The 15,728-nt window shown below is 51.5% G+C and overlaps 6 protein-coding genes across 6 annotated transcripts; 4 read left to right on the top strand and 2 right to left on the bottom strand.

Moving 5' to 3' along the window:
* Positions 1-526: 526 nt before the first annotated feature.
* GGS25DRAFT_517551 (uncharacterized protein) lies at positions 527-2,323 on the top strand (the record flags this gene model as incomplete). Its single annotated transcript, XM_049263410.1, has 5 exons — positions 527-659; positions 726-964; positions 1,019-1,237; positions 1,303-1,531; positions 1,593-2,323. 5 exons carry the CDS (start codon positions 527-529, stop codon positions 2,321-2,323), a joined length of 1,551 nt encoding a protein of 516 aa, XP_049122041.1.
* Positions 2,324-3,093: 770 nt separating this feature from the next.
* Positions 3,094-5,454, top strand: GGS25DRAFT_527739 (uncharacterized protein; the record flags this gene model as incomplete). The annotated part of the gene is made up of 4 exons (XM_049265117.1): positions 3,094-3,436; positions 3,538-3,818; positions 3,880-3,998; positions 4,073-5,454. 4 exons carry the CDS (start codon positions 3,094-3,096, stop codon positions 4,905-4,907), a joined length of 1,578 nt encoding a protein of 525 aa, XP_049122040.1. The 3' UTR covers positions 4,908-5,454.
* GGS25DRAFT_527737 (putative short-chain dehydrogenase) lies at positions 4,814-6,306 on the bottom strand (the record flags this gene model as incomplete). Its single annotated transcript, XM_049265116.1, has 3 exons — positions 4,814-5,454; positions 5,588-5,841; positions 6,009-6,306. 3 exons carry the CDS (start codon positions 6,304-6,306, stop codon positions 5,215-5,217), a joined length of 792 nt encoding a protein of 263 aa, XP_049122039.1. The 3' UTR covers positions 4,814-5,214.
* An 876-nt stretch (positions 6,307-7,182) lies between these two features.
* On the bottom strand, positions 7,183-9,656 carry GGS25DRAFT_472761 (proline-tRNA ligase-like protein). Its single transcript, XM_049259481.1, has 2 exons — positions 8,901-9,656; positions 7,183-8,816 (listed from the first exon to the last, which is right to left on the bottom strand). Exons 1-2 carry the CDS (start codon positions 9,329-9,331, stop codon positions 7,571-7,573), a joined length of 1,677 nt encoding a protein of 558 aa, XP_049122038.1. The 5' UTR covers positions 9,332-9,656; the 3' UTR covers positions 7,183-7,570.
* A 141-nt stretch (positions 9,657-9,797) lies between these two features.
* On the top strand, positions 9,798-12,271 carry GGS25DRAFT_472760 (T-complex protein 1). The gene is made up of 3 exons (XM_049259480.1): positions 9,798-10,158; positions 10,216-10,301; positions 10,355-12,271. Exons 1-3 carry the CDS (start codon positions 10,071-10,073, stop codon positions 11,882-11,884), a joined length of 1,704 nt encoding a protein of 567 aa, XP_049122037.1. The 5' UTR covers positions 9,798-10,070; the 3' UTR covers positions 11,885-12,271.
* Positions 12,272-13,094: 823 nt separating this feature from the next.
* Positions 13,095-15,074, top strand: GGS25DRAFT_62452 (uncharacterized protein). Its single transcript, XM_049265911.1, has 2 exons — positions 13,095-14,925; positions 14,996-15,074. Exon 1 carries the CDS (start codon positions 13,346-13,348, stop codon positions 14,645-14,647), a length of 1,302 nt encoding a protein of 433 aa, XP_049122036.1. The 5' UTR covers positions 13,095-13,345; the 3' UTR covers positions 14,648-14,925; positions 14,996-15,074.
* Positions 15,075-15,728: the final 654 nt, after the last annotated feature.

Here is a 15,728-nt window from a genome sequence, read left to right as displayed (position 1 = left end):
TTCTAGATTTGGTTGATGGTGTTTCTTTTCTGACCTAACATCTCATCTTGGGACGATTAGATCTACGGAGCCAGGATCTAAAGAAGGAAAAAACGGGGCCGAAATGGCCTCTTCCAGTGTAGTGAGACGGCTAGCTTAGACCGTTCTTGGCGAACAAGAGAGAAAAGCCGCCCGTTGCTACGCTAAAGCCTCATTAAGGTGTACTCCTCTACCAAGGGCCTCTATGCTTGGCGTCCATAAGATTCTCAAGGTCAATGCCATATATATAGAGAGAGATGGCTGCCCTGGACGGGACTACATGTTCCTATTCCCATTCTCTTCATCCGACGACAGCACATCTTTCTCCACCCGTTACATTCTTTCTAGTTCTGTGAACTATCTCTTTAATTCTTCTCACGCTCATTACGTAGCTATTCAGCATTTTTTACTAGGCAGGACCTTTTGGGACTTTATCATTATATAACTCTTTTACGATATCTGTATTCTATATCACGAACGGTCGTTTAAAACTCCGAAATCAGACAATATGAAGGTTGAAACTAGTGCTGCTTTCTTGGCTCTATTGAGCGTGGCTGCTGCCCGCCCTGATGCCATTAAGCTGTTCAGGAAAGGTCGACAGGTTGTTGGTGCTTCGGCCAAGTTCAGACGCGAGGTTCCTCGTAAGTCTTACCCGATATAGAGGTATACATAAGCGGAAAGGATGAGATTGGCTAATAGTATAATAGAGGAGCACTCGCACGAAAAGTTCCTTACTGGTGTTGGAGCGGCCCTGAACTTGAACAATGTTGATCAAGTATCGGACCCGGTTTTCGCTTTACTAGGAAACGCTGCTGCCGCTCAAGGTGCCGGCCAAGTTACGGATCTCGACTGTCTTCAACAGCGAGTTGCCGACCAAGCTTTCACCAACGCCAAGGCGGCCAACGATGTCGAGGGCATGACCAATGCGCTGATCTTCCGTGCTCTGGTATGTCATCTGTACGCAACAACCATTCATTACGGCAACTAACAAATGCAATAGGAAAGAAACACGGGCGCAGTTGGCCAGGCTTCCGTTCTTTGCACGTCTGAAACCGCAAAGAACCCCGAGATCGCCGCCCTCCAGCAGCACCAGGACCCTGCTTCGGACGGTGCTGCCGCCCTGAACAAGCAAATCACCCTTGACCTGGCTGTCCAGCTAGCGTCGATCGGTGCTGATCCTCAGCTCGCCCTCCAGTCCGGCACCTTCGCCCCCGGCGAGGTAAGTCAATATCCCAACAACAGATCTTAGTAATATCAGCGAAGCTTACCATAGTTATATTATAGATCGGTGATGCAACCGGCGCTGGCAACACTTGCGACGAAGCTGATGATCCGGAGGGCTGCATTTTCACCCAAAACCTCCTTGTCGAGGATGCCACGGCAGATGAGATTGACGCTGCCGTAGCTGCAGGAGGCGGTAACGCCAATGCTGGTGGTAATGCCAACAACAACAACAACAATGCTAACGCTGGCAACGCTAACAACGCCGCCGACGATGCTGAAGAGGATGATGGTGAGTCAATATGCAAAACATACGAGTGTTCTATCCATGCTAACTTGACTAGCATGCGTAGAAGATGGAGCCGATGATGCTGCCAACGATGCTGCTAACTCCAACAACAACAACAACTCTAACAACAACGCCAACGCCGGTAACGCTAGCAACAGCACTGGCAACGCGAGCAACAACAACAACAACAACAACAATGCCGGAAACGCCAACAACAACGCCAACGCCGGCGCCACCCCCACCGCCAGCGGCAACAACGTGAACACCTTCACCGGCAGCGTCGGCGCGCCCCCCGTCCCCGTGATCAGCTCCAACGCCGCGAAGCCCTTCTCCGTCAACGGCGCCGAATTCCTCAACATCGGCGCCGCCATCCAGCGCGCCTGCGACGTGCAGAAGAACCAGTGCGCCAACGCGGCCAACTCCGGCGCCGACGCCTCCATCAGCGTCAGCGACTGCGACGCCCAGCAGAAGCAGTGCGCCGCCCAGAACACGGCCGCCAAGAAGCTCCGCCTCCGCGCCGCCGACACCGGCTCCTGCGGCTCCCCGGCCATCTCGTTCGGCACCCAGAAGGACCGCGCCAGCGAGCAGGCGTTCGCGCCCGTCAACACCGCCGACTTCAACCACGGCTCCGCGCTCAAGCCGGCGGTCATCACCGACTTCATCTGCTCGCAGCTCGCGAGCAAGTGCAAGGCCGACGCCGCGACGGTGTCGCAGTGCGAGGAGGGCGCCGAGGCGGCGAACTCGCTCCAGGGGCAGGCGGCTGCTGATGCTTTCAACGCTGCGCTGGGTGTTTAAGGAGTTGAGTTGAGAGGATTGGATAGCAGCTGTGTTTGTGTTAGTAGTGTGTGTGTGTGTTTTGTCCCCGACTCCCCCGCCTACGTACCTGGTGCTTCAGGGGTGGCAGGGGGGTTTGATGAATAGTTTCTTGTACGGATTATAAAGAGTTATATATTTTTTAAAGTTCAATTTTGATGTTTGGCGTCGTGATGAAGATTTTTTTTCTTTTTCGGCTTTGGCTCTTTTGCGTGCGTGGTGAATGAATGAGTGAAATTCCCGTCTGCCTCCATGCTATTTATAAGCGCCGGTCTTCAATAAGATTCGCTGGCATAAGCATCTTCGCGGGTGTGTGCTCCCAAATATTCTCTCCATGGTCTACCAACCTTCGTAACTAGGTACCTAATGTAGTCTCCGGACTTTCTGGCTGACGATGCAGTCAGAGCAATCACCACAATGATATTTAAATATATCTATGCCGGGGTTTCGTTTGTCGGTCTTGCCCTGGAATAGCCTAACCTACTGTATTTCGCCACCTACCACCTAAAATAAATATCACGTCTTACATAAGACAACATACTTGCATGCAAGAGAATGCCAAGTATCTCAGTAAGAGCCCGGGGAAGTTCTACGGTATTCATTCTTGGGTACCTAGTTCGGCTTTTTCCTTTTCCTTCCTGCCAGGGTGATTGTTCAGTAGATGTATAAAGTAGCAGAGAATCCTACGGTAATAAAAATATATTCTCTTTATTGTTGTTGGGTTGAAAAGTCAGAACAGAACAGAACGGAACATGCCGGAATTCGAATTCGTAAACGTCGTCCGCCCCGGCGACGAGAAAGCCCAGTCGACCAGGATCCGGCGGCACGTCATGAAGGACATTGGCAGGGCGCGTCGGAAGCCACGCGCGAAGCGGCGGGGAGAGGAGGAGATTGTCCTCGGAGAAGGTAGTGGCTCAGCAGCTGTAGGCGAAGAGAATAGAGAAGGAGAGGGGGTTGGGGTTGCAGGTGGAAGAAGTACTGGTGGCGCATCATCGCAAGCCCTGGCGCTGCCGGATCCCATGGCCGACGGCAGCTTGCATGCGACGGTGTACCCGATCAACATGGATGCAGAGCGCATGGGCTTAGTCCGGTCCAGTAAACGCCCCCCTTCCTGTCCTGTCCCGTCCCGTCAAGCCCCCTAATTATAAAGAGCCTCAATATCCTAACTAACCGCGCGCGTGGCGCTCGCCAAACAGTGATCGACGAAGCGCGCTCAACCTACAAGCCGTTCCGCTTCCCCTGGCTATCCATGGGGTTGTCGGACGCGGCGGCGTGGTACATCACGCTGGCCAACGCAGTGCTGTTTCGCGGCCTCGCGCCGGGAACAACGTCTGGGTTCCCCGAGCACAGCTCGAATGTCGAGGCGATGAAGTGGTACACGCTTTCGCTGCGGTCGATAAAGAGTCGGCTGGTCGATCCGGTGATGAGTGTGAGTGAGGGACTGGTGATTGCGGTGACGGGGTTCTTGTGCCATGATGTATGTGCGTGTTTCTTTTGCTCTTTGGGTGCCTATATAAATACTGAGAATCAGCAAATAGTCTACAGTCGGCAACTTCGACCGCCTGAGAATCCACATGGACGGCCTCGAACGAATCCTCGAGAAAAGAGGCGGCTTGGAAACCCTGAGCAGTCCGTTCCTACAATTGATGATATCCTGGTAGGTTAGGCCGGCCGTCTCATCATCCCTTACCCCCTTAACCAGAAAATCCGGGAATATTCTACTAATACTAGGGGAACCGTTACCAACCCACCTAGGCTCGATCTCGCCGGCGCAACCTACTCAAACAGCCACCCCCGCTTCCAAGTCCTACGAAGTACCCTCCGTGGCATCGACTCCACCAACCCCCATTCCCCCCTCTCCCGCCTCCTCCTCGCCTGGGACGCCCGCTTCCCAACCCTAACCGACATCACCGCCGCCCTCCGCACCACCGCCTCCGCCGCCGCCTACCTAAACCTGCACTCCGCCCGCCGCCCCGCCGCCTTCTGGCGCGACGACTCCACCGCCGCGCGCGTCCTGAGCCCGGCGCTCCACGCGCTCCTCTCGCTGCGCGGGATCCCGCTCCCCAACGACCCCGCAGACCCGGCGTACGCGGGCGTCGCGGCGAGAGAAGCGTACAGGCGCGCGGCGCTGGTGCTGCTGGCGGCGGTGAAGCGGCGCTTGGGGTCGAGCTGCTACGAGATGAGGGGACACCTGGAGGCGTTTAGGCAGATCGCGCAGCTGCCGCTGGTTTTTGCGAGCACTGCCTGCAACGCTAACGCTAACGCCAACGCCAATGCTAGAACCCCCGGGAGAGAGCTAAACGAGCTGAGTCTCTGGGCGTGTGTGACGACGGCGATGCAGGAGGATGGGCCGAGGAGAGCGTGGCATGTGCTGATGATTGTGGGATTGATGGAGACGCTTGGGTTGAGGGGGGGAGGGAGGGAGGCGGTTGAGGTTGCGAGGGGGGTTGTGTGGGTTGATGCTGTGGATGGGGATGGAGATGGGGAGGGGGAGGGGGGAAGGGCGGAGAGGCTGTGTTGGGAGATTGATGGGTATTTGGCGGCGAGAGGTGCTGCGGCGGGGTGAAAGGGGGAGAGGGGCGTGGATGGATGTCCGTGGCCTGGCCCTAGGGGTAGGTAATAGGTATTGAGGCTTGAGAAAGGAGCAAGCGATGATTTTACCGCGAAAGAGTCAAAGATTTGCGTGTCACGTAAAACGAAGAGATGGGATACGACTGATGTAGTAATGTATAGGTATGCTTACACTACTCATATCATATGAAGTGAGGAGAGACATCTTGGACTATTCCATACACCCACCCACCCACACCCACACACTCGTACTATTTTTTACTCTCTCCGCCCTTACAGCCTCCTCCTCCTCCTCCCCATCATCAAATAGCAGTAGTAGTCAACCCCGCATCCACCGCCACATACTGCGCCGTCATCCAGCCGCTCTTCTCCGACGCCAGGAACAGCACCACATCCGCGACCTCCTCGGGCTTCCCCGCGCGGTTCTCCCCTCGCTGCAGCGCGACGAACGGCCCGACGATGTCGATGACATCCTCGCTCATGTCCGAGACGATCACGCCCGGGGCGACTGTGTTCACGGTGATGCCGCGGCTGCGGCCGAGCTGGGGGTTGGTGAGTAGGTGGAAGATGGGGTGGAAGAAAAGGGGGGAGGGGGAGGGGGTGTGGGTTAGGTAAGATGGATAGAGATGGTGGTAGGCACGCCGTCAAGTCCCCAAAGAACAAAAAAACACTCACCTCCCTCGCCCACGACGACGTCAAGAAATCCTGCGCCGCCTTGCTCGCGCCATACACGTCTATCCCGGGGGCCTCGATCTTGGACCCCACGCTGCCGATGTGGATGACGCGGCCGCCGCGGGGCATCTTGCCGAGGCCCAGGGCCGCCTGCGTCATGAAGATGGTCCCGTACACGTTGACGCCGAAGATGCGCTCGAGCAGGGCGCGGTCCGCTTGCGCTAGCGTGCAGGCTTCGACGACCCCTGCGTTGTTGACTGTATAGGGGGAAAGGGGGAGGTGGTTAGCTTTGCGGGTTTGAAAGAAGGCTATAAGACGTCCATCACACTACACTACACTACACTATGTTTGTTCCATACTATCATGTAGGAACCTTAGGTAGGTAGCTAGGTATACAAAGGCCACAAGTCACAGGTACACGTACCCAGAATATCCACATGATCCACGCCCAGCTGGCTCAGCGTCTCAGAAACGATCTTATCACACCCTTCAGGTGTCGCCACGTTGGCCCGAACGAGTGCAACGCCGACGCCGAACTCGTCGCGGATCGACTGCGCCACCTTCTCCGCCTTGACCGCGCTGCTCTCGGAGACATAGTTGATGGTGACCGCGGCGCCGTTGCGCGCCAGCGTCTTGGCGATCGAGGCCCCGATCCCGTTCTCGCGGCCGCTGCCGGTCACGATGGCGACCTTGCCGGCGAGGGAGAGCGTGTCTGGTGCCATGTTTGTTCAGGTTAAGGGGAAGGGGGGGGAGAGGGGAAGTGTTGGTGGGAGTGTTACTGGAGGATTTATCCTAGAATAGGGGATAGAGATTACTCCTTAGATTCTTGAGAGGGGTAGGTATGAGGATTGGGGTAATGTATGACGAGGATAATATGGTGGAGGGGGCTTGAAATTAAATACCAGTTGACTTATAGGATCACCTTATGATCCTGCTTTTGGGGGGGTATAATCTCGCCCAGAGTGATTTAGTGTCATGATGAATCTGCGTCGCACAGCAGCACAGCAGCACTGGCCTACGAATCACCCTGTCGTCCCATTCTCTATGTAACTCTCAACATAGTCCGCCTTGTATCCATCTATCTCAGGGTATACCTGTGTGTCATCTGCTGTTATTTTCGGTAAGAGACAAGCGTCAGCTGGCAGGTTATATCCATGATTATAAATCCCCGTGATGGAAAGGTGGTTATACGTGAGCGAATAAACCTATCCGCTTCTTTTCTAGGGGATTACATTGCGCAGCTTCAGGAATGTACAACAATATTGGACGACCAGAAATGGGAGAGAGATCGAGGCAGGTAGTTTCCTTTGGTGTGTTCGGGTGAACTAGTTTCTACGCTACTTGCCGAGTCTACACGGGGATATACGCACCTACATATTTCTACGTGGTACCTACATGTATGTATAAGCTGATATAAGGGGTAAGTATCATCAAGCAGGTGTTAAGTCTTGGTAGTTGAAATATCTCCGGCGCGTGTAATGTCCATTTCCCTCATAACGAAGGAAGTATGCAACTCTAAACCCCTATACCCGGCAGAGAAAAACCATCTGATGGAAATATTACGCTGACTTGCGTAAATATTTGATAAATGTAGTATTGATAATCGCCCCCCTTTTCTTTCATCGTCGGATAAATGAACCACCTGAGACGGTTTGAACGGGCTTAACTTTAGGTAGCTGAATGCGATCATATGCATACACTTATAAATGATTATGGATCTGGAGTAGCATCTCACGATCGCGCCGTTTTTACCCTTACCTGCTACATTCGGCATCACCAAGTCCGGTTTTATAGTTACACCAATGAGCCATGAAATGTGAAGACAGTCACTTCTTAGAATTCTTGTAAGCAAATCCACTATAGCCCGCCATTTCAGAACCATGTCACTCCCGCATCTGAAATCTCACTCCCGCACCCGATATCTTCCTACATCCATTTGCCCAGTTTCTGCGTAAAGATTCCTGACTTCAAATACGAAGGCCTAGCTTAATAACTACGACCAAACATAACAAACGTCTCAGCTAATCGTTGACATTCCGGGTTCAAGCACTTGGTGGAGCCCTTGGCTAGTTCTTCCGGCTGTTCAAAGGGAATACACAAACTCTTCATACCCATAGACGGGGCCTTTTGTGCTTCGGGGGTATCAGGATCCTCGTCTGTGCGTCCCGTGGTCAACTCCTTGATCTTGTCCTCGCATTTGCCGTCAAGGCAGAAGGGAATGATAACAACGTTCTTGGCATCGAGGGCAGGGATAACATCCTCCCATTTCTTGATGACAATGCGGTGTTCTCGGTAGGACTTCTCGGCCTTGCTGTACATATCGGCCTGGATAGTCTCGAGAAGCTCAGGGACCTTCGTGGCCAGTTCAGCTAGAGCAATAGTTCCCTTCTCACCAGTATCCCGGCGCGCGAAACTGACGACGTCCTTGGCCGCATCCTTGGGTCCAAACTCTAGACGAAGTGGGACACCCTTCAATTCCCAGTCGTTGAACTTCCAGGCCGGGGTGTAGCCATCTCTCAGATCGTCCTCCACGCGAATACCCGCCTTCTTGAGGGTACTCTTGATATCGGCCAGCTTCTCATAGTGCTTCGTCTTATCCTCAGGGGTAGTGCTCTTGGTGATGCCAACCGGGATTAGGATTGTTTGTACCTTGGCGATCCGTGGAGGGAGAACCAATCCCTTGTCATCGCCGTGAATCATGACCATGACACCAATAACACGAGTCGACAGACCCCACGAGTTTTGCCAGACATTGATGTGCTTGCCCTTCTCATTGGGGTCTTCGACGGTGATGTCGAACATTTTACTAAAGTTTTGTCCAAGACAGTGCGAGGTACCACCTTGAATACCTCGTCCGTTGGAAGGAATGTAACCTTCGACTGTAGTTGTATAGTATCCACCAGCGAACTTCTCATTCTCCGTCTTCTTACCTCGCACGACTGGGACAGCGAGTAGCTGTTCGTAGATGCCAGCGTAAAGCTCCAGGATTTGCAAGACCTCTTCTCCAGCAAGCTCTTCGGTAAGATGTGCGGTGTGACCTTCTTGCCACAAGAACTCTCTTGCTCTCAAGAAGGGGGTAGTTTGCTTTGCTTCCCATCTAACGACCGAGTTCCACTGGTTGAGTCTGAAGGGAAGATCTCTGTGGCTTCGAATCCACTTCGCGTAGTAGGGGTACATGACGGCTTCCGAGGTAGGGCGGACCGCAACGGGGACTTCGAGGTTCTTGTCACCTCTATCAAAGGAAATCGAGTTAGCCCATAAGCCAAGATAGGGGATCATATATTAGGGGGAGATGCCATCGGAAACTTTTACTCACGCCTTCGTAACCCAGGCCAATTCGGGAGCAAAGCCCTCGACGTGGTCCTTCTCTTTCTCTAGTGACTTTTGGGACAAGAACATGGGAAAGTTTGTCTCGTCAACACCCATTTCCTCAATGCGCTCGGTGAACCATTTGCGAATGACATTCCAGATGTACATAGTGGCCGGACGCATGATGAAGAATCCCGAGATTTCGGTATAGTACTCAACCATCTCGGCCTTGAGTACGACTTCTTGGTACCATTGCGGAAAGTTATCGGCCTTTGAGACGGTGATACCTATAATGTCATCGGCCTTCTTTCCACCGCCAACTACTGGGAGAGTAGTTTGCTTGGCCGCCTTTGCAGCTTTCTCAGCGGCCTTCTTGGCCTCCTTCTCGGCCTTCTTCAAGGCGCTCTTGGAAGGCTCAGCTGGCTTATTCTCCTCCATGGTTGCGGTTCTTGCAAAGTATTTATGTACTTCAGAGTGTTTATTGTAGGAAAAGGGCTCTGATAGCTACTTTGAAGTACCTTAAGAGCTTCAAGTGGCTTGAGGAAATAAATAAAATAATTTGACCAGAGAATTAAAAAAAGAAAGGGTCAATCAATAGGTATCATGAACTGAGAAAAGAAGGTAAACCTCAAGAACCTTGGGATTGAGTCACGTCGGCGGTGACTTGGCTACTTGGGTAAAATAAAATGAAATTCAATAAAACAATAAAATAATCTACTGCAGTGGTACCCGTACCAAGTAATAGCTCGGGCTGGAACTTCAATGGTGCCCCGCGATTTGCTTGCTAGGTGCTAAGGTACAAAGGTACATACTCGTACTGCCAATGGAGGGGTTATACTTACATAAGTACATAGCCAGGAGTTGATAAGAGGAAAGAGCCACTTAAAAGGACATATCGGATCAGGAATAACTGTTGCTTCCGCCAAAAAGTTACGGCTCCTTGCAAATTCAATGAGGGACAGGGCAAGCGCTAAGAAGCTTAGCTTAAAAACAAAATATCAAGAAAGAGGGACCTGCCAGGTAGAACAGCCAGCTACCTAAAACAGGAACATCCTTTCCTCCTTCTTCCTTTCCACTTTACTCTTCCTTCCTCTCTTTATCAGTTAGGACGTGTTGAGTTGCTACGAAGACAAAAAGAGACAAATAGAGAGAATAGGACAGCGAGTCATTTGCAAGAATGGCTTCCATGTTTGAGCAGTCCGAAAATGGGACTCTGTTCCTCGGCGGCCAAAAGATCTCTGGTGCTGATATTAGGGATCAGAATGGTAGGTCGCTCTCTGTTTACTTGGAAATGTTCTATATATGACTGACCAACTATTTAGTTTCCGCTACCCAAGCTATTGCGAACGTCGTCAAGAGCTCATTTGGTCCTAGCGGTCTGGATAAGATGATGGTGGACGACATTGGAGTATGCCAACTATCCCCTTCCCAGCCTTCAAACTTCTTGACTGACCTTTATAGGATGTCACAGTTACAAATGACGGTGCTACTATCCTAAGCTTGTTAGACGTTGAACACCCCGCTGGAAAGATCCTCGTCGACTTAGCACACCAACAAGATAAGGAGGTTGGTGACGGTACCACCTCAGTCGTGCTCATCGCCGCCGAACTTCTACGACGAGCGAACGAGCTGATGAAGAACCGAATACATCCTACTACCATCATCACTGGCTACAGACTTGCCCTGAGAGAGGCTATCAAGTACATGAGCGAGAATGTCAGCACCAAGGTGGAGAACCTTGGTCGCGACTCGCTAATCAGCATTGCCAAGACGTCTATGTCTAGCAAGATCATTGGGTCCGACTCCGACTTCTTCGCCAACATGGTTGTTGATGCTATACAAGCAGTCAAGACCACCAACAACCGCAGCGAAGTGAAATATCCCGTCAAAGCGGTTAATATCCTAAAGGCCCACGGAAAGGGTGCACTGGAATCCATCCTAGTAAAGGGTTATGCTCTAAACTGCACTGTGGCGTCGCAGGCTATGAAGACTCGGGTACAGGATGCCAAAATCGCAGTACTTGATATGAACCTACAGAAGGAGAGGATGAAGCTTGGCGTGCAAATCACGGTCGACGACCCCCAGCAGCTCGAACAGATTCGCCAGCGGGAGTCAGGGATGGTGATTGACAGAGTGGAAATGATCCTCAAGGCCGGAGCGAACGTTGTTCTAACAACCAAAGGCATCGACGATATGTGCTTGAAGCTTTTCATTGAGCATGGTGCCATGGCCGTGAGGCGGTGTAAGAAGGAAGATCTACGACGGATTGCGAAGGCTACCGGCGCCACTCTGCTTAGCACCCTATCTGACTTGAACGGTGACGAGCGTTTCGAGCCTTCATACCTGGGATCTGCCGAAGAAGTTGTCCAAGAACGCATTTCCGACGATGAGTGCATCTTAGTTAAGGGAACCAAGATACATTCATCTGCGTCGATAATTCTTCGTGGACCTAACGACTTCCAACTAGACGAAATGGAGAGGTCTGTGCACGACTCTCTCTGTGCGGTTAAGCGAACTCTAGAGAGTGGTAGCATTGTTCCCGGTGGTGGAGCGGTGGAGACGGCTCTACATATTTATTTGGAGGAGTTCGCGGGCACGGTAGGCTCAAGAGAGCAGCTGGCAATTGGAGAATTCGCGCAGGCGCTTCTTATCATTCCCAAGACCCTAGCCGTCAACGCAGCCAAAGATGCAAGCGAGCTTGTAGCACAACTACGATCTCGACACGCACTTTCGCAGAGGACGCAAGATGGCGAGGCGAACGAGGATGAGAAGACGGTAGCGAAGAAGAAGAACTACAAGAACTACGGTCTTGACTTGATGAAGGGCAAGGTGGTGGACGAGGTCAAGGCTGGAGTATTAGAACCCAGCATAAGCAAGATTCGGCAGCTGAAGAGTGCAGTGGAGGCGTGTATCAGCATAATGCGTATCGATACGTTGATCAAGCTGGATCCGGAAGAGAGGGGGGAGCCAGATGACGGCCACGGGCACTGATAGCAAAATAAAGGAGAACTTGACAGGCGTTCCCGATCGGAAAATGGTTCTTGTTGAAGACACAAGTGTTGATTGCAATGGCCAATAATGCATAATGCAGTTTCCCGTCATTCCATACCTACCTAACTTTAGGTGTATATCTATGAATCTATGTATGCTGTGGCAAGTGAGTTGAGGTGTAGTTATCCAATCGATCCAAAGACTAAAATAGGCTTTTGGACCTTGGTCAGCCAAATGGATGTATCGTGGTAGGTTACCAGGGGACCGTGGATTCAAAGCGGGTTGCGTCGGCAAGGAAAGGAGCCCACCCTCAAGAGACAACCGAAATCCAGCCGATCGGGTCCCATCCGCGTTTTCTGCTTTAATTCCGCCGTCATTTATAACTTTATCTATCTTGAGATGCATGTGTTACAATGACCTTCAATGTTGTACATGCTTACTCAAGTACTAGGTATACTATAATACTACTCGTTTGAGCATTCATTCATACTACAGTACATACTCTAGATTCTGATGATCGCAACAGAGTACTAACTAGAGGAATCGCCAATGTTCTATCAAAGGTACGATCATCTCTCAACTTCTCCTTTTCAAGCAGAATTAATTCGTGTTGTTTTTGGTCATCTTGACTTATCAAGTACCTATCTATGTTAAAGCCAAGTGGTCCGAACCCGAAATCTGGGCGCCGAGGCGGCTCATGCGAGGAAAGCCGGCCTCCTTCCGGCCCTCCCACCCTTTATACACTTTCCTATTACATAACGTACATAAGAATTGGACCATGTACCATAATAGCCTGTCACACACCCTCACCGTCATTACCTACATAGTACTACTAGTATTTACATTTACATACCTACCTAGTAATGTACCTGGGTTGCCCCCTTCCCCTTATCCTTTATCCCTTATCCAACGATGCGACTGGGTTAGGTTACCAGGAAGCCATGCCTCGTGGGGATAGATGCATACCGACTGATCACAGGGTTCATCTGGGTGCCACTTTCTTACAGGCTCATACGTCAGTTTTTCCTTACATGTGTAGCTTCAGTGTTATATTCTGTATCTGTTTAGTTCTGCTGTGGAATCCAAGTTTGAATACATAAACCTATGAAAACCCCTGTATTGCTTTCTTTGTCCTCTTTCCCGGTTCCTGGGTAGCTAGCTCTACGCATTGGCATGCTTCTAAGACATGATTGCATGCTATTAAAGTACCTACTACGCCGTACATAGTACCTAGCTCTGGGGAAAATAAGAATAAAGTTATTTGAATAAGCCACGCTATATTGAATCTTAAACTATATTATTAACCTCTTATTAACCTCAAACCCTAACTCTCTCTTCTCCAACTTAGAAAAGGGGTTCAGAAGGCTTGGGGTTTCTGGGGGAAACACTCTCTCTCCATTTCATACAGCACGGACAAGCACGGTATCCGCAGAAAAGAAAACGGCATAAATAACTGGCAATATGGGCTCGCTCTACGAGAAAAGCGACGATTACGTGCTCCCCGAGGCAACGGCCCCTTCACTTGTCCTCGCGCATCCTACCGATGATGAGAAGCGTCAAACCTGGACCTTGAATCACAAGGAATGGGGTGGTGGCCTGAGCTTGCAGGAATACCTCGACCGTGAGAATTTCCTGACGACGATTCCCTTATCCGGCCACGGTGGCATGTCATACTGGGTCTTGACAGATTCCTCATGGGTACCTGCGAACGAGAAGGAAACCCGACCCGTTCTTGCATCCTGCGAGTCAATCCGCAAGCGCGTCTTAGTCGCGTCTCCAGGCGATACCGAGGCGCGTAGCGGCATAGGTCATGGCGTCGGCTCCGTCTTCACCTACCCAAAGCACCGAGGCTACCGTTACGCGGGCCGCATGCTAAACGAGCTCGGGCCAGTTCTTCGATCATGGCAAAGCAAGGAGCCAGACAACCGAGACGTCGTGTGCTCAGCGCTGTGGTCGGACATTGGTAAGACTTACTACGCCAAGAAGGGGTGGGCCGCCTTTCCAAGCTCACACGTCGAATTCCCTATCCCACCAGCCGACCAAATGCGAGGGGGTGGAGAAGCCGACGAAAAAATAACACCAATCACATACGATAACCTGGAACAGCTATGCAAAGACGATGAAAAACTCGTATGTGCGCAAGTAGTGCGCACGGCACGCAAGACGGGTCGGACGACCATCGCCTTCGCGCCAGACCACGACACCCTGCGGTGGCATCTGTATAGGGACGAATTCATCGCTTCCAGGCTCCTTAAAAAATCGCCTGCGCCGACACCGGACGGGAAGCTAATCCCCACGATCAAGGGCGCCATCGCCGGGACCAAAAACGGCCGGCGCGTCTGGGCCCTCTGGTCCCGGAACTACTCCGGCGCCAGCGGCGCCCCCGCCGACACCGTCGACAAGAACACGCTGTACATCCTCCGCCTCGTCATCGAGCCCGAAGCAACCGGATCCGACAGCGATGACGCCGAGAAAATCTCCCACGAAGACGATATCCTCGCCGCCTTCACGGCCGTCATGCACACGGCGCAGCGCGAGGCCGCCGCCTGGCACCTCGGCAAGATCGACCTGTGGAACCCGTCGCCCGCGGTCGCGAAGCTGATCGAAAGCTGCGGGCTCACGCACCGCTGGGTCCATAGGGATGTTGACAGCATCCCGAGCATGATGTGGTATGGTGGTGGTGGTGGTGGTGGTGATAAGGAGAAGAAGGAGGATGGTCAGGATATTGAGTGGGTCGCTAATGAGAAGTATTGCTGGTGCTGAGCGGAGCAAAGTACTTTGAGTGACCTGGTTACCTATATCGTTATACGCGAGAAGGGGAGAGGGAGAAAAGAAGGGGGGGGAGCATTGGATGTTTACCGTATAGCGATCATTGTTGTATACCTATATACCTGATACCTACCTACCTACCTACCTACTCAGTCTGTTTGCATTATCCCCAGGCCTACATTGCGTTGCTCGAGTTGGCACACGGGAAGATAGGTGGGGTAGGTAAGCAAGCAACAACTGGCTGACTGGCTGTTTGCCCTCGTCTTCTGACGGTTAGTATTACCTATACCTACCTACCTCATGTTTATTATACTTATACCTACATCTCCATACCTACCTTAGTACCTAGGTAACCTCGCACCTATAATCTAGGCGCTCACCCTAGGTAGGTAGGTAGTTTAGATAGCTCCACAGAAAGAACATTGAATAGGTATCACTTATTACTTACTTACCTACTTAACTACTTACCAAGTACCTACCAGCATTCGGGACTCATCGCTGGATCGATCATAACTAGCCTCCCTACCTATATACTATGTAGGTTAGGTTAGGTTAGGTTAGGTTAGGTTAGGTTAGGTTAGGTATGTCGGGTACATAACATAGGTACCTTACATGGCATCCATACCAACTACCTAAGAAGACAGGACTTGGAAATATCGTTGCTTGCTTGCCTAGGTAGGTAGGTAGGTAGGTAGGTAAATAGGGGCTTGTTGATTAAGACCCTCGACATGTAGTTACTGAAGAAGTGCCTAGTTATGATATTCATTAGGTAGGTAGGTAGGTACCTATGAGTAATTTTTTCCCTTCCCCTTTTCCATATAAAACTACCTGTTGAAAGCAGAAAAAAAAAAGGGGGGGGGGAGGGGGGCAACTTGGTCCAGATTATGGAAATCGTTTCAGCAAGAGGGTAACACAGCGAAGCTACATACCTAGTACCTCCTAATTTACTACTACTATGGCACAGTACTACATAGTAGTAGCATAGCATAGCCTACCTTGTAGCTACCAAGTAGGTAGGCAGATCAGATATTTACAGCCATGTAGTATCTCCCATAACCACAGCATTCATTATGCA

Source organism: Hypoxylon fragiforme (genome assembly GCF_022984875.1).
Source record: "Hypoxylon fragiforme strain CBS 206.31 chromosome Unknown GGS25scaffold_1, whole genome shotgun sequence".
Taxonomy (NCBI): domain Eukaryota; kingdom Fungi; phylum Ascomycota; class Sordariomycetes; order Xylariales; family Hypoxylaceae; genus Hypoxylon; species Hypoxylon fragiforme.
Note: the sequence above shows the minus strand (reverse complement) of the source record. Positions and strands in the feature narration are given on the sequence as shown.